The 23,087-nt window shown below is 37.1% G+C and overlaps 1 protein-coding gene across 1 annotated transcript in view; it reads left to right on the top strand.

Moving 5' to 3' along the window:
* Positions 1 to 23,087, top strand: part of Scel (sciellin) — a 150,993-nt gene that overhangs the window by 56,334 nt on the left and 71,572 nt on the right. Inside the window, exons 14-23 of the mRNA XM_008849144.1 lie at positions 1,501 to 1,557; positions 2,566 to 2,625; positions 4,587 to 4,646; positions 9,168 to 9,227; positions 10,984 to 11,043; positions 14,889 to 14,939; positions 16,736 to 16,800; positions 20,613 to 20,670; positions 20,812 to 20,865; positions 21,016 to 21,072. Coding sequence (XP_008847366.1) covers positions 1,501 to 1,557; positions 2,566 to 2,625; positions 4,587 to 4,646; positions 9,168 to 9,227; positions 10,984 to 11,043; positions 14,889 to 14,939; positions 16,736 to 16,800; positions 20,613 to 20,670; positions 20,812 to 20,865; positions 21,016 to 21,072 — 582 coding nt within the window. The remainder of the gene's footprint in view (positions 1 to 1,500; positions 1,558 to 2,565; positions 2,626 to 4,586; positions 4,647 to 9,167; positions 9,228 to 10,983; positions 11,044 to 14,888; positions 14,940 to 16,735; positions 16,801 to 20,612; positions 20,671 to 20,811; positions 20,866 to 21,015; positions 21,073 to 23,087) is intronic.

Genomic DNA, 23,087 nt, shown 5'->3' with positions numbered 1-23,087 from the left:
AAAAAATAATAACAATAAATAAAAATCATTTATCTGTGTACAGAATGACACTCTGGTCTTCCAACATCTGGCAGAAGTGTTCTCAGCTTTCTGATACACAGCACTCAGCAATGTCTTTATGATGGAAAGCACTGTTATTAACAATCACACAGACACAGGCTACCAATGAAAAACACTGTAATAGCCAGGCATGGTAGTGCACACCTTTAATACCAGCACTCAGGAGGCAGAGGCAGGTGGATCTCTGTGAAATTGAGGCCAGCCTGATGTACATAGTGAGTTCTAGGCCAGCTGGAGTTACAGAGAGACCCTTTCTCAAAAACATCAAAAAAAATTACTGCAATAGGCAATAGAAACATGCTGACAGTGCAGGTGACTTCCTCCAAATTGAGAAGACAGGTAGAAACCAGTCAATATTTTTATAGTGCCAATATGTGTTTTATAGGAAAAGGAGATTTCAGATATTTAAAACATGGAGCTTGGGGAGCTCCAAGAAAGTGGTGGAAAACAGAAGCAGGATGAGTCTTCTCAAGTACACCATGTTGTGGGCTAGGAAGAAGGAAGGGGAAGTGATTTACAATGTGGAATAGCTCATAACACCTACAATTTGATACAGAAAGAAGTGACCTTCAGGCAGGGTAGGGAGTGTCCAAGTTTCTTTTCCTTCTTCCCCTCCCCCTTTTTTTTTATAGTGGAATATTTTTATCACAGTGAAATAGGGCTGAAAATGGCAGTGTGTTAGTACTGGGGCAGTTTTATACTGGAGAGGTGAATTTCACATTCTTTTTCATTCTAAGACAGGACCTTGCCAGGTTGCACAGGCTGGCCTCAAACTCACACTCTTCCCACCTCCTGCCTTCCAAGTATTTGGGTTACAGGCATGGACAACCATATCCAAGATCTAATAGTTTTTAGTTTTTGACATGCGAAAATTATATTCTATGTGATCAATTTTCATAAAGTATTATAGTCATAGCAGAGTTATTTGAACTCTTCTAAGGTGACATTGGGTCTTTTAAATACTCTTTTGAAACTTTAATGTGAAATAACTTCTCTAAGTCCTCAATGTATTGAAGTTTAAAGTGCTGATCAATTGATTTCTACCTGGTGTAAATGATTTTTGTGCTTAAATGTGACAGCATTTCAATGAGCATATTAAAGTTGGCCTCCTGACACTCTGCCCTTCCCCACAAAAAGAAAAGACTGAGGCCTGGTGGGAAAGTTTACTTTTAAGTCATAGCTGAGTATTGGCTGACATCTTTATGTCACGCTATCTCTTGAACATTTTATGCTACAAGCAGAGCAACCTGAATTAAGTGTTTCTAATAACTTCTAATGCTTTAAATCCTGATTACATTTTATGCATCTGCTGTGAGAAGTCTTCTGCCATCATGAGATTTTGAACATTTCATTGAGCTGCTCTCTCTCATATGCACATTCTTTCTCTCTCTTTGTCTCTCTTTCTCTCTCTTTCTTATTCCTTCCCCCAATGTTCTAAAGAAATCAAGGTTTTGGAAGTCTTAAGACAATTAACCAAAGGATTGACAGTGAGAAAGTGTAAGTAAAAACATCTCTGTCTTTTTAAAAAATCTTTATCATTTTTGTTTTATGTATGTGAGTGTTATGCTTGCATGTATGTAAGTGCACCCATGTCATGCCTGTGGAGGTCAGAAGAGGGTGTTGAATCCCCTGTAATTGGTGCTACAGATGGTTGTTAGCGGCCATGTGGGTGCTGGAAATTGAACCTGGGTCTTCTGCAAGAGTAGCCAGTGCTCTTAACCACTGAGCCATCTCTCCAACCCCATAAAACCATCTCTTGATGGGACTTTTTTTTTTTCCAGGGCAGATTCTTATACCTCATCTGGGAGTTTTGTATTTTTTCTGCCATAGGTGAACTCTTTGGATCCATCAGCGATATTAGGCCAAAGGAATATGATCAGTGCTGCTTCTAGAGGGCAGCATGCAAATTTACTACTGAACCTCTCATTCTCTTAGTCTACATTTTCTTAAACAATTAAACCAAGGGTCAACTTTTAATGTGAATTAAGAAATCTAAAGGAAAAAATTACAAAGTGGGAGGCATGTGGGACAACTTTTCTAAACGCATCAGACTGGGTTAAATCAATTCCTACTGTGGAAATGAACAAAGATAAGAAGCTAGAGAATGGGACTGGGGAGATGGCTCAGTCAGTAATGTACTGCTGTGCTGGCATGAGAACCTAAGTTTGGATCATCAGCACCCATGTGAAAACTGTGTGGTTAGCAACTGCAACCCCAGTACTGGGGGAGACAGGGACAGGGGTAATACCTGGAGCTTGCCGGTCAGCCAGTTTAGCTGAGTCTGTGATGTGAGCTGCGGGTTCACTGAGATAGCCTGTCTCAAAAACAAGGTGGAGAGCAGCAGAGGACGACTCTGGCCTTCACACACACACATGTACATTATAGCCAAGGTCTTTGTGGTCTTTTGTTTCTGGGAACGTCTGACCCCGCATTCAGGTTCATTTTTGTTTTTACTGATTTTAGCAACCTAACCGATGTAAATTTTGATTTTTTTTTTCTTCAAAGCAGCCGAGATCTTGGATCTGTTGTCAAAACTGATGCCAGGGCAGATAAAAGCAGCAGAGGGTAAGAACTGCTTGAGTGCCTTTGAATATCCATCCTGGATTAATTGGTGACCTTCTCAGGGACATGGAGGGAATCACATAGCTTTGAGTCTGTCTGCTCTCTTCTGTGTCTTACCTCTGGAGCCCTGTTATTTATTTTGAAGTGTGTATTTTTATTATATCTAATTTTACATTTATACATAGCCCAACAAATCTTGGAGATTTGTTTAACTATATTATTTACTCAATTTTTATGTCAAAATAAATTTGATATCAGTATAGTAATTTTCTCCAAAAGTTTGAATTAATCACTAAGACCACAGACCATGTAGTATATACCTAATGCTATGGAAATATTATTTTTAAAAATATTTTATTCATTATTTTATGTGTATGAGTGTATTGCCCTTATGTATGTAAATATACCCTTGTTATACAGTGCCCATGGAGGTCAGAATAGGGCATTGGATCCCCTGAAACTGGAGTTATAGACAGTTGTTAGCCACTATGTGGGTGCTGGGATTCAAACCTGGGTCCTCTGTCTTAACTGCTGAGCCACCTCTCCTGCCCCAGAAATATTATTAAACTAATATAAACATTCTTTATTTAAGAGGTAAAGACCTTGATACTGTTATCAGGGAGAGGCTGGGCAGGTACCTGAACAGGGAATAAGAACCCACTGCTGTGTTACCTGTCCCAAACTATTGACACAGCATCAATACCCAGTCCTGCACATCTACCATCCCCTGATGTTCCTTCTGAGCTCAACTTATCATTCTTTAAAAAATTTTCTGCGTGGGGCCTGGTGGTGCATGCCTTTAATCCCCACACTTGGGAGGCAGAGGCAGACAGATCTCTGTGAGTTCTAGGCCAGCCGGGTCTCCATAGCAAGTTCTAGGACAGCTGTGGTTACAGGGAGACCCTGTCTCAAAAAGACCAAAAAAAAAATTATTTTTATTTTATGTGTAAGTTTTACCTGTCTATGTACATCACATGCATGCAGTAGCCATGGAGGCCAGAAGAGGGCATCCGATTCCTTGGAACTGGAGTTATGGATGGTTGTGGGAACCCAACCTGTGTCCTCTGCAAGAACAGCAAATGCTCCTGATGGCTGAGCCATTTCTCCAGCCCCTCTTTTTGGTTTTTAAAGGAGCAGAATATATATACCCAGAAGAAGCAAATCTGCATTTCCTACTATGTGATGACATTTTTTTTATTTTAAATCTTACTCTAGGGACTGGAGAGATGGCTCAGCAGTAAGAGCACTGACTACTCTTGCAGAGGACCTGGGTTTGGTTCCCAGTACCCACAAGGTGGCTAACCACCATCCATAATTCCAGTTCCAGGGGATCCGACACCTTCTTCTGACTCCCATAGGCATTTCAGGACACAGGTGCACTTACATAATGCAGGCAATACACTCATACACATAAAATAAAAATAAGAATAAATAAAAATATTTTTAAAATTTCACTCTTTGTTAGTTATGATAATTTACTCTGAGGCAAAAGATATTTAAAAGGTTTGGGCTGGGGGTATGATTGTTGGGTTTATACGAAGGCATGCTTTCTTATTCATTTCAATATTGTGAAATTATTTTATTATCAATATTTTTCTTATTATTTAAAACAAAAATAGACAATTGTTATCATTTTGGTGCGTATCAATTTATATTCAGTCTGGATCCAACTTCAACTAACTGTTACTTCAATGTGAACCGTTTAGGGTGATCTAACAAGAAATATCTGAAGGCAACATTGATTTTGTTTAATAACAAGTTTCATATATACTTATGTTCTAAGAACAGACAGTTTGTTTGTGGTTAGCAAATAAACAACTCTAAATGATCTTCAACTCCAGATATGAGAAGAATTTTCATTTGTATCTAGAACTTTAAATATTTACATGGGTATAGATAACTTTTATATTTATCTCTTCCTAATTTTTGAACCAGTATTTATTTAATTGGTGTTTTTTTCAAAGAAAACAAGACCCAGAGAGACTTATTAAAGTAAATCATGAAGCAAATAAAAATACGAAGAGGTAAGACATCTAAAACTTCCCTCTCCCTTTGCCTGGCATTTATAAACACATTAGAATTCTAGTGTTTGTGTTCAGGACAGTGAATTGAAGTTCAAGCCAAAACAGACAACAATGTTTTCTCCAAATACATTTTATTAAGTGATTTGATACACCGTGATGCATCCAAGTTGATACACTGTGTGATGCATCCAAGTTGATACACTGTGTGATGCATACAAGTTGATACACTGTGTGCAATATAAAAATTGTTATATTTTGTTCTTGGGCGAGGTTTGCTATCTAGTAATTTTGAGAAATTAAATGACAAGTTTGACTAGTCTTGACTTGTGCTAAAGGAATTATTTCATTTCATGTGTGTATTAGTGTATGTGGGTATGCATGAATAGTGTGTGAAGTGTATGTATAAAAGTGTGCTGAAGTGTATGTTCATAAGTAGTAGGTATGTGCCTAATGAATGTATGCACATAAGAGTAGGATGTACATGAATGCTTATGTGTGTATACATGTGTATTTGCGTATTGAAGTAGTGTTTGTATGTGGTATAGTCATGTGTAGGGAATGTGCATAAACTTTGGTTTGTATTTAAAGATGATGAGCTCAGCAAAGTGCACTGGATTAAAGAGTTCCCTTCATGAATTGTCACATGAGCCTGGAAAACTTGGGGTTTAGTTTTTAAAACAGTAGATGGAATATTTTTGAAATTGAACTTGCCTGCTTACAGCTGAAACAGTGTAGCAAATGATTCCATGTGGCTTCCCTTGGATTCTTTTCCATTTACTTAGCTCATCACGTGATATTATTTGTTGATTCCAAAATGTATCACCAATGCCTGAAGGCCCTGCTGGCAGAGCAAGGGTTCAGCTAGCTAAAAACTGCTTTGCACACTGCCATACTGTCCTGCTTTTAGCTGTGTGGCAGGTCAGAGGCACAACCACCCAGTGAATTACACTTGCAGTCCTATAACCAAGTCCTGCCGATTTGCTGAGAAAAAAAGCATTGATCACTTTGACTCCCGAATGATTCAGGAAATAAATGAGGATTGAATATGAGCAAGGACTCTGAAAGCCCAGGGTTCAAATTCTGCTTCTGGCTATATCACTGACCCTGTTTCCTTATCTACCAAAATAGAATCACAGCTGGGTATCTTGGGTATGGTGGTGCATGCCTTTAATCCAGGCTAGCTGGGGCTTCGGGGAGACCCTGTCTCTAAAAAAACAAAACGACAAGAAAAGGAATCATAATATGCTTGGACTTGGTCACATACAAGATACAAACAATGAATTGGAAATGAATTGTCACAAAATATTCAACTGCATATTATATATATATTTATGTATATATAAAATTCACCTGAATTCTCTCTCTCTCTCTCTCTGGCTCTCTCTCTCTCTCTCTCTGGCTCTCTCTCTCTCTCTCTCTGGCTCTCTCTCTCTCTCTCTCTGGCTCTCTCTCTCTCTCTCTCTGGCTCTCTCTCTCTCTCTCTCTGGCTCTCTCTCTCTCTCTCTCTGGCTCTCTCTCTCTCTCTCTCTGGCTCTCTCTCTCTCTCTCTCTGGCTCTCTCTCTCTCTCTCTCTGGCTCTCTCTCTCTCTCTCTCTGGCTCTCTCTCTCTCTCTCTCTGGCTCTCTCTCTCTCTCCTCTGTGTTTAGGCAGGTTCTCACTATTTAACCCTGGCTGGCTGGCCTGTAACTTTCTGCCCTGAGTGCTGGAATTAAAGGTGTGCATCACCACACCCAGCCCTGGTGAAATATATATTTTTAATGATTTAGACAGTGTACATATACTTAGTATACCTTGACATCATTGACATCCACATTTTCCATTCTAATTTTTATTAGAACATTCCAAATTGTGACCTCCTATTTATATATTGGAATGGGTATATGTGTACATGATTAGATGTGCACATATGTACATACATACATGTGTGAATTCCTGTATAAGTATGCATGCGTGCTCATGAGTGAAGGTATGTGTCTCTGTATATGGGTGTACATACACATGAGTGTCTGCATGTGTGAATTTTGTATATGTGCATGATTACACACATGTGAATTGTGGTTGTGTGTGTATGTGTATATGTGTATGAATGTATGGGTGCATGTGTACATAGATGTGTGTATGCATGTGAGCAGGTGTGAAAAGTATATTTGTAAGAATTTTTTTGGTAAGCTTTCTAAGAACTTTTAAGGATAGTAGTTGTCATTTGCTTTATACATAATAAAATTCTGTAAATATTTTAAAAATAAAGTCAGGGATTGTGGAGATTGCTTAGTAAAGGGCGTGCTGTGCAAGCAGGAGGGCCTGAGTTACATCCCGGCACCCATGTAAAAGTTGGGCATGGTAGCACACACCTGTAATTCCAGCACTAGGAAGGTGAACACAGTAGTATCCCAGGGGCTTGCTGATCTGCTCATTTTACCAAATTGCCGAGTTCCAGGTTCAGTGAGTGGCTCTTGTCTCAAAACATAAGGTGGAGAGTGATATGGGGAGGCACCCAACGTGGACCTCTGGCCTCCACACATTCGTGTGTGTGTGTGTGTGTGTGTGTGTACGTGTACAAGTATGAACACGTACATGCACTTAAACCATATACACAATCACACACACATGCACTCATATACATGCACACACTCTCATGCACACGCATACACAGTGAGATCATTCATCTTTCCTTGTTAAAAAACTTGCACTGCTTTTCCATGTCAGATAGAATAAAATTCTAATGCTTTGTGACAGCCTTTTATGTTCTCAGTAAAGCCCCACCAAGTAACCTTTCCTATTTCAGGTCCATTTTTCCTTAAGGCTTCTACATGTGCAGTTTCCATTTCCTGGAATGTTCTGTCCCCACACTGTTACCCTTTCAAGCAGGTCATTTTGACCACTGGATGTGATTAAATCACCATCCCCACACATTTGTCCTCAGCCACAAGCACAAGATACTCTTAGTATGTTCTGTATAGCATATACTGTTATCTGAAATTGGGCACTTCACCTACATGTCTGTCTGTGTCCTGTCTCTCCCCAGCTTGGAATGGAAACCTTGTGCAAGTTAACCTTGTGTATGTTTTGCACATCCATCTCAGCACGCGAGGCAGACCTACATCTTCAGTCTTTTCAATTTGTGGACAGAAATAATGTCTAAATACTGAAGAAATATACACTATGAGGCAGTGTTTCATTTAGTTACATTTCAAATATTGTATCATTACTTTAATTAGATTATCGTATTTATTGGTTCACTTTTCTTTATTGACTTTATGTACTAATAATTTAAATAACCTTGTACAATTATGTGACTCATTTATAGTTTAAAGAGAACAAAGTCTTCTTAAATAATGAAAGCAAACTCCTCAGCCAACACAATCAAAGAAAGGAGTTACAGTGCTTGGTGATCTGTTCCTTTTTTGAACACTAAAATCTTGAAACAGAAACCTGGGAATTTTTTTCCTAAGATCATGGTATTCAAATCTCATACACTTAATTTAGGTAAAACCTAACAAGGGCCAATCTGGAGCAGAGCAGTTGTTTCTGTGGGATTGTTTTATTATTTGCATAATGAAAGTCCACATATTTTCAATGATGCTTTTAGTCTGAGTATTGCATCCTCAGACATCTGGATGAATCAAAACACTTGGGTCAACATCTGGTTGTTTCCAAATATCTGCGTCTTTGATGTTTCATAGATGAAACCTCAGAGATTTCTCAGTATGTTCTCAGTAGGGTCATCAAGTGTGGAGAACGTTAAAGCGTCCTCCAGAGGAGCCCCCTTTCCCCATGTGGCATCCTCTGTAGATCAGAGGGACCATTTGTTAGTGCTGTGTATGTGGAAAGCACATGCAGATGCATTAAGAGAAGCACATTCCAATGAGATCAGAAGCAGACATCCACTAAAGGGTAACAGCAAAATGCTCAAGTGTTTTCAGTGACCATGTGGAGTTTATATTACAACCAATATGTCTTACATTTTGGTCCATTTCAGAAACCTATAGATTTTAGTTTTCTTATTGTTTTTTTTCTCAAAACAGTCAAAATGTGTTGTTCTAATATAGAGTTTGTATATAGTTGATTTTTAACAAGTTATCTTTATCTTAATGCAGTTTTATAATAGAAAACGCACCAGTAAATGTCCACAAAATATGGATTCTCAAAAGTTGGTTTTAAAGTTTTACACTTGTTAGAGGTTGCTATTAAGAGACGACGCCTTCAGGAATGATCTCAAGACAAGTATATAGACTAATCAAAAATGTTTTGTGTACCTGGCAGTGTGTACCAAGGAATCATTAAATACGCCAAAATAGAGAAAGTCTATTGAAAAATTTGCTGATGACCAAATGTCTCCAAGATTAAAATCCAGTCTCAATGAGTTTCTGAGATATATCAGTCCCTGCATGCCTTTGGAAATCTTCAACTGTTTGGCATGATCTCATGAGTGCCAGTACAGTTTAGGAGTGTTAATGAATAGTTTCATCCTATTTGTTGAAAATCTACCATTAACCTCTCTATTTCTTCAATGTTTTAAAGGGGCCAGAGCCTTGACAATCTGATAAAAGTGACCCCTGAAGTAAACAGAAGTAACCAAGGGTGCGAGGCAAAGTTTTGTCTTTCTTCCTTCCTCTCCTCATCATTTTGTAGCACTTATAAAAGGATGAGTTGGGAAACATTTGGAGTGAGAAAGCTTGAAGCTCTTGCTTGCTGGCTGGGTGCCCCAGAAAGTCCAGTGTACACTGAGCTGCAGCTGGCTAGTCACAGAACAAGGACCACATGCTTCTATCTTTGGCAGAAAAGAGCTATAGGGATCAAGTGGAATAGCAGTTGTAAAATTCCTTTAAAACAGAAGGTGCTATAAATGGAAATTATTACCAAAGCGTGGCTTAGTTGTAGCTATAGCATTGACTTGAATGCTTTGGGAAAGAGGATGAATTTTTTTGTAAATCATTATTTTATTCCAGAATCAATTACTTAAAAAAATCAATCTTCTCTAACTTTAGAGTTTGATTTTATGAATACGTGGAAAATTAAGCCAGTCTACCAATGATTTGTATGAAGGTTAAAGTTTTACTCTTTTAAGTTGAAGATTTAGACCAGTAATGATTTCCATTGAGACTTAATTGTAAATTTCATCTGAAGTACTTAAATCCTTCAAAGTAAGTGGCCAGTTGATTTAATTCCATTTTTATTGAGCATGGTTTTGGTCTTTTTCCTGTTTAAAGTTCCAAAGATCTTAATAACCTTATCAAAGTCAGTTCAACAACAGGAAAAAGTGTGCGAGGGTAAGATTTAACAAGCTCTTTCTTTTAGTTTCATGCTAAGCGGCGCTTAAAAGTATAGCGAAATCATGTAAGCTGACTGATGGCAAATGCGATCAAGCTCATCTATGGGGCGGGGTTCTAAATTCGATCAGAATCTATTGTATGAAATTAGCAAAAAATAAATTAAAAGGATTATTTTAAGGCTATATCACCCATGAGATTAATAATGTGATAATGATAATAAATATGTCATAAATTAAGTTCTAAGGTTAGAAAAAAGAAAAGTCATATAACCCTCACTACCTCATATCTGAGACATTTAAGACTTTAGTCAGTTTATTCCTAACATAGGGAAGGTGTCTTTGACCAGGTAGGTTCAAGTTGTTTTCCCCAGATAGAGAGGGCATTCTGATTGGTTGATTTCTTTAAGCTGAAGGGTTGCACAGGAGAGGGGAAGGATCTTAGGACTCCACAGATGTGGGTCTAGGTCTGGTCTCAGGCTAGTCACTTCTGTTTGGGTTTTGATTTTTTTTTTTAAATCAAACTGAGGAGCTGGGACTGGCTGCTCTGTTAGATACTTCTAGAGTAAGTCGGTTACTAGAGTTCAACAAAATGGCTGATGTCATGGTAGAGCTTGAGCATTCTGGGACTTTAAACCCTAGCCCTTCCTCTACTAGCCATGTGGAAAAGTGATTCACCTTTCTGTGTCCAGTTTTTCCTTCTATGACATTGGGACCATATTGCTTCCTTCATCTTATAGTGAGGATTGAGTTTGATAAATCTCACCAACTATTTAGAAGAGTGTCTGACATATATATCAAAAGTTAAAGATGAAAGGGAGACCCTGTTTCAAAGATGAAACAAAAAACAAAAAAAAGTTAAAAATAATTGAAAACATTAGTCGTTTCCATTATTTCTGTGCAGTTAGTTATGTACGTATATGTATATACGCAAATGTTCGTACGGCTGGTGCTGAAGGATTCAGCTGTCGGAGATGATGTCTGTTTTATAATGAAAAATATTTCTCAATTTTGATAGTGACAACCACTTGATGTAATTGATGTGGTCATTTCTCCCGTGTTTTTAAGGGGCCAAAGTTTTGACAGTCTCCTTAAAGCAGCTCCTGCAACGAATAGAATTAACCAGGGGTATGCTTATGAAACTCTTCTGAGACTCCTTTTTTTGGATTCACCTTTTAAAATATGTTAAAATGCTTTATACTGTCCTAGAGATAACCTATGGGGGATGTAATATCAACAGCATATGTGTCACCAATCCAAGGGCTGGTACTTAAACCCTTACACAGGACTCCCTAACTATGGAATATTATAGGAGAGAGAATTCCTTGAAATACAGTGGTGATCTTTTTCTAGTATGACATTTATATTCCATAGTTGGCGCTTACTTAAAATGAATGAGAATTCCCATGGGATGAAACATTACCCCAAAATAATTTTCTAAAATTCAGTAGCTTAAATAATGGTCTACAGATGATAAAGGGTTCGGTCTTCTTTCTCCATCATGTATTCCCTTTCTTCTTATTGCCTAAGACCCTTCAAATTGTAATGTGTGTGTGTGTGTGTGTGTGTGTATGTGCATGTGTGTATCTATGTTCGAATGTGTGTAGTCCTGTGTGTGGGCAGGTACATGTGTTGTGTATGCATGTGGCAGTCAGAGATTGACCTAGATGTCTTCCTCAGTCACTCTCCACCTTATATCATTGAGGTAAGATCTCTCAACTTGAACTCAGAGCCCTCTGATTTGGCTAGTCCAGCTAGGATTCAGCCACTCTAGCTAGCTAGTTTGCTCTAGAGATTCCCTGTCTCATCCCTCAAATGCTGGGATTACCGACAGGCCATCACATCTGCCTGGCGTTTTATGTGGTGTTACGGATGCAAACTACATTCCTTATACTAGCATACCAAGTGCTCCCACTGAGCCATCTGCCCACTCCAGGAGGTCATTTAAAAATTGTGCTGCAGTTAGAGAGATGGCTCAGCAGTTAAAAGCACTGACTTTTCTTGCAGAGGACCCAAGTTCAGTTCCTACCACTCACATGACAGCTAACAACTATCTGTAACTCCAGTTCCAGGGAATCTGATGCCCTTTTCTGGCCTCTGCAGGTGCTGCATGTTCATGATACACTTACATACATGGAGGCATAACACTCATACACATAAAATAAAAATAAGTAGATAAAAATTTAAAGATATGTTCAATTTATTGAAATAATAAAAATGATATTTGTCTTCTATAGAGAAAGAATTTTCTCTATGACACAAACCTAACAAAACCATGAACATCTACTGTTATGCTATCTTGGATATGAGTTAAATATGAATGATGTGATCATATATGCCCTGTTTATGACTGTTTCCTATCTTTCTTGGCATGTAGGAAGGTTCTCTGTTTTACTGTGTGTGGTTAACAACACAGGTTGCATAGACAAGACCAGAAGTCAGCAGCTTTAGTCAAAAGTTTAGATAAATAGTTCAGGCTTGGAAGTTCAAAATAGTCTCTAATTTAACTATGTAGACAATTTTGCCAGGATTATGACAGTAATCACAGAAAATACTTTGTAATGAATGTATGAGGATGTCTATGTTCCAATAAAAATTTATTATAAAACCGGGTTGTCATTTGAATTTACCTTCAGGACCTTAGATAGATGACCCTTTAGCCTAGATAATATTTTACTTGGAAGGAAGAGGGAGTGGACACAATTTCTAAAACATAGCCATCACTTTTCCTTTTAACAAAATGTAGTTTCATCCACATGATGATTAAGCTGAAGGTCTTATTAAACTTTATCTCAATCTTTAGTACTATGTTGTTTTTAGATTTTATGACCCAAATAGTATTAAAGCTTTATTGTCAGATGCTGAATTTGAGGAACTGATAAATACAGGTTAAGATTCAGTGAGCAATGCTATTTTTTTTTTTTGTTCTCCCAGGAAGACTTAGATTCCAAAGGTAAAGGTAGCCTTCATTATCTGATCTCTCTGTCTCTCTGTCTCTCTGTCTCTCTCTCTCTTTCTCTCTGTGTGTTTTCATGTGGAAGTGACTGTGGAGGCCAGAGGTGGATGTCCTCTGTTGTTCTCCACCTTATTTCTTGAGGCAGGCTCTCTTACTGAACCTGGAGCTCACTAGTTCGGCTAGACTCTGGGAATCCTGTCGCCACCTCTCTATTCCTAGGATTACAGATACTTACCAGCATCCTGAGCATTTTGAATTTTTTTATTTACTTTATTTTATTTTTTTTACGTGCATGAGTGTTTTGCCTGTGTGTATGTAAGTTCTTCCATGTGTGCAATGCCCACAGAGGCAGAAGAGAATGAAGTCAGATTTCCTGGAACTGTTTAAGGATGGTTGTTAGCCACCATGTTGGTACTAGGAACCTAACCTAGGTCCTCTGCAAAAAAAGCCAGTACTCTTAACCTCTGAGCCATCTCTCCAGCTACAAACCTGACTGTTTTTTAAAAACATGGACACTGGGGATCTGCACTCAAGTCCTCATGCTTGTGCAGCAGGCACTTTACCAACTGAGTTGTCTCCTCAGCCCTGTGTGACCTTTCCTAGTAGCCACATGCTGTCATTTGCTCACTTGGCTGTGTTTGTATTTTCCACTTGGTAGTGAAATGTCTTGAGTTGTGAGCACACTTATTAGCAATTTAGTCTTAGACAAATTGACATTAAACCCCAGCTTCTTTACATATAGAGTAAATGTCTTCATGAGTCACTAGAAAAATTCAATGTGGTCACGCTTAAAATGTGCTTTGTGCTTAAGCATTCGTTACATGATACCTAATGTCATCATTATTGTTGCCACTGCTTTTCCTTTATTTGTCAGATCCTTAATGGCACCACTTGATGCTCAGTTTTAAAGACATCTCTCTCTCTCCCTCTCTCTCCCTCTCTCACACACACACACTAAAAAGACAGCAAAGAGATCATCTTATTAGGTTAAACTTTATGAAAGTGTTCTCAGCTCTTTTTGACCAAATGGTATAGATGATGTAATGGACAGTAATCACCTGGAGGATATATTTATATGAAATTGTAACTATATATGATATGAAAGGAGTTTTCTGAGTGTGGTGGCACTTGTGTGTGATCCTGGCACTCAGGAAGCTACGGCAGGAGGACTGCTGTGAGTTTGAGGCCAGTGTGGACCACATGGTGTGTACAAGGCCAGCCAAAGCTACATAGTAAAACCTCTATCTCAAACAAACAACAAACGATTATAAACTAGTCTCAAAGATTAGTTAAATGATACAAGTTTTTCTGGCCACATTTTTCTCTTTATGATATATACTATATTGTCCAATAATAAAGTATATTAAATCAGACTTTTTGTTTAGGCTTTTTGGTATTGGGTTGGTATGAGATGCTGTTGTCATGACAACAGTACCTCTACAGAAATGTGGCTGTGTATTTGAGTGTTTACAATAAAAATTAAATTACATTATCTGAAATCTTGCTTGTGGTGATTTAGCTTTGAATGAATTACTATTCAGAAATTATAAATGTCTTAGAGTAGTGTCAATATTGCATATTCATGTTATCTATTGCCTATATAACTTAGAATCAGAAAATACTTTAGAAAAACAGTTTTTAAAATTTATTTCTTTTGGAAGATGGAGAAGCAAAGAAAACATTGAAGTTATAAATAATTTTTTCTCTATTACCACTTCCAAAAATATTCTAAATGCTAATGTAGTGCATAAATATAATGTGAAAAGCAAAGTGCTTAAGAATAATTCCAGTTTGAGTTTGATTTGACAAAAGCATGGATAAAACTAAGTTAAATTTTCATTTGTACAAAGACGTTTAAGAAGCAAATTGATAGACATCACTGCTTTTAATTAGGATAAAAAGGATTTAAGTCACGCTAGAGTTTTAAATTTTCATTTAATTCCATAAGAAGACTAAAGAATGTACAAATGACTGTTTTTAGTTAATCTTGTCAGCTATTGAAATGTATTATTTTCAGGAACCAAGACCTGGACAATCTTATAAAAGTGAACCCACCAGTAGACAAAAGGTAAGTTTATGAAGATTATTGAATTTCTTGAGAAATTCTCCAGGTTATGTAAAAATAATTTTATTTGACTTGGAATGTTTCAAAGGGGGATGTGAGAAAGTTAATATGATTTTCTGTTCTATAAAAATATGAAACAGGTTTTTCTTTTATTATTGCACCTACTTATTTTGCTTTAATATTGTTTAAGATGATAACACTGAAGTTAATTCTGCATAATTACTATTTGAGAAATTCCTTGTGACTCAATAATCATATAAATAGATTAAAACTGCAAAATTGGAGTTAATAGATTATAAGTTTATAAAACTGAATAAACTGAAGGGTATCGGTTTGTGACTCATAATCACAAAGATTATTGTTCAAATGACTTGTGAGAAAATGGGCAACATCACATTTTTGTACTTTATTAGAATATTTTTGAATGGCACTAAATTTACTTCTATTCTTCAGAACTTAAAACCATTTATACAGTAGAGCAAAAGTGTGACAGAGAAATTGCAAGCTGTCACTCATAAAGTTGTGAAGATAGTGTTGGTGATGAACATGCAGATGGAAGGAGTTGCTCTGAATATGAGGGAGAGAGAGAGTTCATACTGCATTTATCCTGGTTCAGGAGGAGTACTGTTACTCTGCAGTTGTCCTGGGTTCAGTATTTGTTCCCCTCAGCACTTCTTAGGTATCTGACCAGAAAGTGTCTTAATCCTTATGAAGCTCTCTTCTTTATGAGGGATGGTATATCTACCTTAGCGAGTTATACTGATGTTCAAAAACTGGTAATTAAGCCAGGCATTGTGGTACATGGAGTAATCTCAGCACTTTGAGAAAGAGGAAGAAGAATTTAGAGTTTGAGACCAGCCTGATCTACATAATAAGGCTTTATTTTTAAAAATGTCCCTGGATAGGACTCTTATATTAAATCTCTACTGTCCAGGGCTCAGGAACCATTGTGGAAGATGGCGCAGAAAGACCATAAAAGCCAGGGATGGTGGATGACCAAAAGGAAACAGAGTTTTCCAGGTCTTATATTAAATCTCTACTGTCCAGGGCTCAGGAACCATTGTGGAAGATGGGGCAGAAAGACCATAAAAGTCAGGGATGGTGACAGCTGGGAACTTGTTCATATGAATTTGTACAGCAATGGTGACATCATACACAAGACCCATGCAAACTCAAACCAGACAAAAATCCTGCATAGAAATGGGAAAATGGGCAAGAAGCCCCAGCCTTAGCTGAGGAACTATTGGCAACTGATCACTGCTGAGTGAGGACTTCTTTAAGAGTTGGTCTTCTTTAAAAGAGTGATGTTAGACAGGTTGACCAGGCTCCAGTGGATGAACTCACACCAAGGGACATCTGGGGACACAAACCTGACTTGATAGGCCTTAACATATATGATGGAATACATGAAATCTGGTGGGAAGGGTATAGATAAGGGTGGGGGTCTAAATATGATTAAGATGTATGAAATACACAAAAATTCAATTAAATAATTTATTCTGGGCATGGTGACACACGCTTTTAATCCCAGCACTCAGGAGGCAGAGGCAGGTGGATCTCTGTGAGTTCAATGCCAGCATGGTCTACATAGTGAGTTCCAGGACAGCTGGGGCTACAGGGAGACCCTGTCTCAAAAAAAAAGATATTAAAAAAAAGAAAAAGTAATTAATGAATATGAGGTAGAAACCCAGTAACATACTATTTTTTATTCTATATTCCCATTGAATAATTTACAACCACAAAAAATAACTCAGAAAAGTTGATTTCCAATTGACTTTGCCCTTTTTATTTTGTTTTAGCAGTCATCAAGGTCTTGATGAATTTATTAATGTAAGCCCCAAAGCTGTCAGAACCACTGCTGGGTAAGAGAATAATACTATTTTTATGCTTTGTTTTGCTTTCTCTGTAACTAAACACAAAGTTAATATAAATGCCATAATCATTCTTTGGGCAAATTGAAAGCAAGTCTTGAAATAGCATCATAATTTTTATATTACTTGGAAACTTACATGTTAATTTCAGTATTTGCAAACAGCAAAACACAGGCAACCAGAAATGTATACAACAGGGCCTTCTCTTAGCCTAGAGTACAGCGACAGAGGGGAACAACTGAGCAAGGGTGGTAGGAGCAGAGTCAGTTGATGGGCTGCACATTTTTTTTTTGGTTTGAATGACATTAATGCTAAATTGTTGTTTCTGAAGCTATGATTTATGAATGATAGCTACTTAAAAGACAGACCTAGCTATTTTATTAGGTGCATTATTAGTAATATGCTTACTTCTTTGTGGAAGTGTTTTTTTGGGGGAAGAGTGGAAATTTTATGAACCTCATTGTTCTTTAGTGGACTGGTGCTCACACAAAGGATATGGACTCAAACTCTGATCATTCTTTAAGTAGTGTCTCTAAGATAATTCAAGTAACTCTTTGTTCTTGATTCTGTACAACATTTATGTTCTTATATATTCTCTATCTAAATATCTGTTTTTCTTTCTATAGCATCTTAGGAATATTTTTATGATTTCCATTTTAAGTTTTGTTGACATCTAAAAAAATCATAAAACATTACAGGTAGAATGAAAGAAGTTTAGACAACCTTAGTCTAGTTAATTTGAACAGTTTTGAAATCCACTGTCCTGATTGCACCTGTTTTGTAGAAGAGGAAAGGACTCAGAAAGGTTAAGCGATGTGGCCAGGGTCACAGAGAAAATTAAGGGAAGACTGACAGTAGTTCTGTGATCTTTTTGGCAGTGAATAATTACTGAGAACCTACTGGGCTCACAGCTATGACTAGGTATCATTTACTTGCGTGTTAGGTATAATTACAGGCCGTGGACACCAAAAAGAGATTCAGTAGTCATACTCAATCTTATTAACAGCAGGCAATTAGCATAGATTAAAGCTAATTATGTACTAGGGGCACAGAGATGTTATTCCAAGACAATAATAGGTTGTCAGTTTAATATATTGCATTTTGCAGCTCTCACATACTGCTTGCTGAATACAGAATGTATTGTCAGTTGCATTTAAAAAGAAAAAGTGAAATTGAAAAACTGTTATAATAAAAATTCTAGGCAGACATTCCGATACCCAGTGTCCTGGGGAAGATGCTTGAGGTGGGCAGAGCTGTAGAGATTATCCAATTCAAGCTCATTTACAGATGAGAATTCTGAAACATGGGCCTGGGGGAAAATCTCAGTCTTCTGTGGGGTCTTGTGATTCCCAGCTCAGCTCTGGTCTTTACACCACAGCACAGACTTCAATCTTAAAATAAATGAAAGTAAATTAAATACCTCAGAAAATAGTGGAGGCTCCAAAGATAGGATTGTAGGCTCTGCAGTGACACAGGCAAGTAATGGCCTGTGGTGTTCTCACAGGGCACTTGAAGGATTGCCTCATGATGACATTAGCACAAGTGTGCGGGTGACTACAAAATAGTCTATGACTTTTAGTCTCCGTGTAAATTACGCCTAAATTTTCTAATACATCTATACATTATCCATAGCAGACAATTAATGAAAGCAGGAATTTAAGTAGAAAAGGTATTACATTTTCCCAGGATAAAATTTAGATATTAGATTTCCTTGTTTGTAGGATCCAGGTCCTGAAAAAAGTCAATATATTTGTTATTTCAGTTCATTGAGATAAATTGCATCCACGATTAATTGAAGGAATTCAGAATCATTACTTAGATTCTTGTTTTAGTAACACATGGCTGTCTCTTTAGAAGTAGTGGTAGGACATAGCATGTAGTTGTGTTTTCTGAGCTTATGTTTCTCAAACTTTGGGTCATCACCTATTAATAAATTTTATAGGGGCTGGAGAGATGACTCAGTGGTTAAGAGCACTGACTGCTTTTGCAGAAGACCCGGATTTGTACCCCAGCACCCACATGGCAGCTAACAACTCTCTGTAACTACAGTTCCAGGGTATCTGATGCCCTCTTCTGGTCTCCACAGGCACTACATGACATGGGTGCTCTTACATGCAGGCATAAATACACATAAAAATAAAAAAAAAGATAAATAATTTATAATGAATTTAGTGAGTAGCAATCAGCATACCCAATCTAATGAAATGAATCAAATAGAAAACATGAAAGTTCTTAGGTAGTCAGGATATTATTTCATGTAGCTTGCATGCCTATGTGCCTCTGTCTATAAAATAGAGAGTATTAAGTTCTGATATAAAATGTATTTCTTATTGGCAGGTCAGAAAACACCAACACAAAAACATAAGAGTACAGAAAGATTTATTACCTACAGTAGGTGAAGAGAGCATGGGAGTTGTTTCTAAAGCAATATGTTCCTTAAACAAAGGAACATTTATTCAGTGAGCCTATACATATCTATATGGGAAAGCACTTTGAGGGCAGGCACATTCCTGAGCATGCTCTATTCAGTACATTAGTGAACATTCTCAGTTTCAGGCCATGCAGTTCAGGAAAGAAGGATGGTCAACAGAAATTCTTCTGGGCAGCCTTTGCTTATTTTCACAAGTTTTATCTATGGCCAAAGAAAAGATAATTAGAAGGTATGTTATATAGACATTTCTCCCTAAGGTTCCTGCCCCACTTAGCTGCCAACAAGTTATTGTGTCGCTGTTCACAATAGCAAAGATGGGAAGTCAGACCAGCTACCCACCAACAGATCAATGGAAAAAGAAAACTATTATAGCCTATGAGTAGACACATATATATTTGAGTACTGTCCATCATAAAGAAGAATAAAATTATATCATTTCAGGAAAATGGCTGGAACTAGAAGGCATGATGTTAAGCAAAATTTGCCAGATGAGGAATGTTTTCTTTCTTGTTTGGAAACAAAAACAAAGCGAAAAAGCCCTGACTGTAGAAGGGGACTGTAAGAGAAAGGGTAGCAGACTGGGAGAAGAGGGAGAGAGGGATGGCTAAGAGATGGTAGAAAAGGGGTGCACATGACCAAAGCATGATAAAAGTGGGTGTGGACAAGTCACAATGACATTCAGTAATTTATGCAATTAGTGTGTGCTAATAATTATAATTAAAATAATTAAAAGGGTTTAGAGAGATACTTGGAATCACCACTTTCTAGCCCTTAAGACTGGAGTCATACCAAGACAGTGAGTTCTGTGGGGGAAGTGCTGCTCTGTGGTTGAGCAAAGAAACTAGTAGAACCTTGAATAGGGAGTAGACAGTTTGCAGAGTATGTATCTAATGAAACAATCATCAACTAAGTGCAACTGAGTTTTCAGTCAGTATAAAGTCATAATTTTGATGGATTGCTGGAAATTAACTTAGGATCATCCCAGTTTTAGAGCTCTTTTTTTTTTAAAAAAAATTAATGTCCACAATTGGTGAATACAATCTTTGAAATGGCAGCAATACTAGAATCAGTTTGTATCTCCATAAGGTTGAAACCTTGCAGCATGAAAAACTGTCAGTTCTTAGATATTTGCCATTGAGTGCTGAACCCATTTGCCCTTGTAGATTGCTCTGGCAGTAAAGCATGTGAAATCAGAGCAAGGTTCCTTCTTTATAGCACAATTCTTACCCTGGGTTGGATAGCAAACATATATCATGGCCGCTCTTTACCAAAACAACATGTTCTGTAATTTAATCCTTTCCTCCCATTCATAATTGCCCTAAATCCTATTGCTTTTAACTCTGGATGCTTTTTATCCTTTTCCCCTTAAAAAAAACCAAGATCTTGATAAGTTCATCAAAGTGAATCCTGAAATTCTTACAAACAACCAAAGGTAATAAAACTGTTTTTTAAAATGTGGTTTGGTCATGAAGACGGTTTTGTTTTATTATTCCTATCAGATTTATAACCTTGATCTTACTAAAAGAACAAGCTTTATTATTCATCTGTTCTCTTTCTATTTTTCCATTGAAAGGGATCTGGATAGCATCATCAAAGGGAGCCCTGCAGAAATCAGAGGCAATCAGAGGTAACAAAACTAAGGCAGTTGATTTATATTTTCATCTGTATATTTTCCTTATATGAAGTGGATTTTTACTATTGCTATATCGATCTAGCATAACTCCAAATCCCCATTGCTAATCGAAACCTTCTTTTTTTTTCTGGCGCTTTTAAACAGTCAAGACTTGGACAATCTTATTAAAGTCAAACCTTCAGCTCTCAGAAATACGGATCGGTAGGTGACCTTGCCTGATCAATTTTGAAGTATTCTCAAGGTTCTACGGTAGGAATTTTCTTTCTTTGTGTTTTGAAGAAGGCTTCTATTTTTCTTTAGTGTTTCAAGGGAGGACCCATTTATAACCTGTGTCTTTTGTCAACAAGAGATGTATTCCATTTTTCTGGAATCAATTGCTTGTTTTTGGAATCGTTCTGGGATTCTTATTTGCACTAAGATAACTTAATGTTTGTTATCTATAGGAAAAGGAATTTCAAGGCTGAAATGAAATTAAATAATAAGGATAAAATTAATAAGGGTAAAATTAAATAATAAGGAAAAGCATTTTGAGAAAGTTGAACTAAATTGGAAAGGATATTTAGGTCATTTAAGATGCCAGTTCCATAGCTTGTCTGAGGTCACAAAATATTAAAGCAGACTTTAACCATGAATTTACACTTTGAGTTTTGAGACTATTATCCAGTTTCTATTTTTATGTCATTTTTTGCTTCAAGTTATTAATATATAACGAAGCGAGACATGATTCACATGTGAGTTAGAAGTTCGGGTTGTCCTACCTAGATGAATTACATGATAGCAATTGTATGACTGGGCATCGCAGTCTAGCATTCTGAGAGGAGAACAGATTATGAAAAGTACTCGGAAACCCATGAGGAGAGAAAGGACAGTGCAATGCAAGGGGTGGCCAGATTCTTACCTGGTTTCCTACATCAATGCCTTTTTTGGTCTCCTTGTATTTTTTTTAAACCACCGGAGTGTCGGGTTTTAGAAGAAAGGAAGCATAAAGGTAGTTGAAAAGCAATGGGTACTCAGAGGCTAGTTTAAACCTACAGCATTTGTACATGTTCCATTTTCACTTACCTCATGGAATATATATTCATATAGCTTGTTTTACTGAAGAAATTATATAGCTTAAAGAGACTAAATTGCCATCCAAAGAAAACATGTACCAGTTATAAACTCAGATGCTTCTGTTGTTATGGCCTTGAGGGAGGAAAAAAAACCCCAAGATCTGTGGTTGATTTTCTCCAGATAATTATTGCTAAAAACAAGGATGAAAGTACTTGATGAACATACATACATGTGCATGTATGCATAATTTGTGTATGGGAGGTGCTGGGTTGTGACTCCAGAGCCTTGCACATGGTAGGCAAATGCTATGTCTCTGAGTTACATCCCATCTCATACATAGAGCTATTTTAATGGCTGAAATAATAGCAAGCAATGGATCTTACAATTGATAAATATCTGAAAATAATTTTGTTAGAATAATTTCTTCATAGTGGTATTTGTTGGGATAAATTTTTCTTTTCATTAGTAACAGTTTTAGGAGATTAACAATCATACTAATAGGTTTAATAGCTATGTTGTACAATAAAAGAGTGGAAAATCTTATCTATCAGTACCATTGTGTCCACAGTCTACCAAGTACCTATGTACGTACCTTTTCTTTCTTTCTATCTAACTATCTATCCATCCATTAATCCATCCATCCATCATCCTATCATCTATCTATCTATCTATCTATCTATCTATCAATCATCTATCTATCTATCTATCTATCTATCTATCTATCTATCTATCTATCATCATCATTATCATCTCTCTGTCTCTATCTCTCTTACCCCATCAACTCCTCTTCCGCATTTTTGGGAAATGTGTTATATTGATAGTGGAAACGTTTGTGAGTTTTGACTTTGACTTCATCGCAAGAGGCTAACTTTATAAACATCATTTGTATTTTAGCAACTCATTCTTCAAATATCCATAGAAAGAGGACATTTTCCTTAAACAAATATGATTGCTATCAAAAGGAATTTTTAAATGCTGGGAATATATTATTCTATAATGGTAGTTTAGTTGGCAAATCTAACCTATGTCTGACATCTTCAGTAGCACACTAGTCTTGGTGACAAATAGCAAAGAATTATCACACAACAGACAAACAGAGAAAATTGAACTATTTGAAAAGAGTGATTTTATTGGATTGATTCAGCCATCCGCATCTTCAATAT

This window comes from Nannospalax galili, unplaced genomic scaffold, assembly GCF_000622305.1.
Source record: "Nannospalax galili isolate Female #2095 unplaced genomic scaffold, S.galili_v1.0 scaffold140, whole genome shotgun sequence".
Taxonomy (NCBI): domain Eukaryota; kingdom Metazoa; phylum Chordata; class Mammalia; order Rodentia; family Spalacidae; genus Nannospalax; species Nannospalax galili.
Note: the sequence above shows the minus strand (reverse complement) of the source record. Positions and strands in the feature narration are given on the sequence as shown.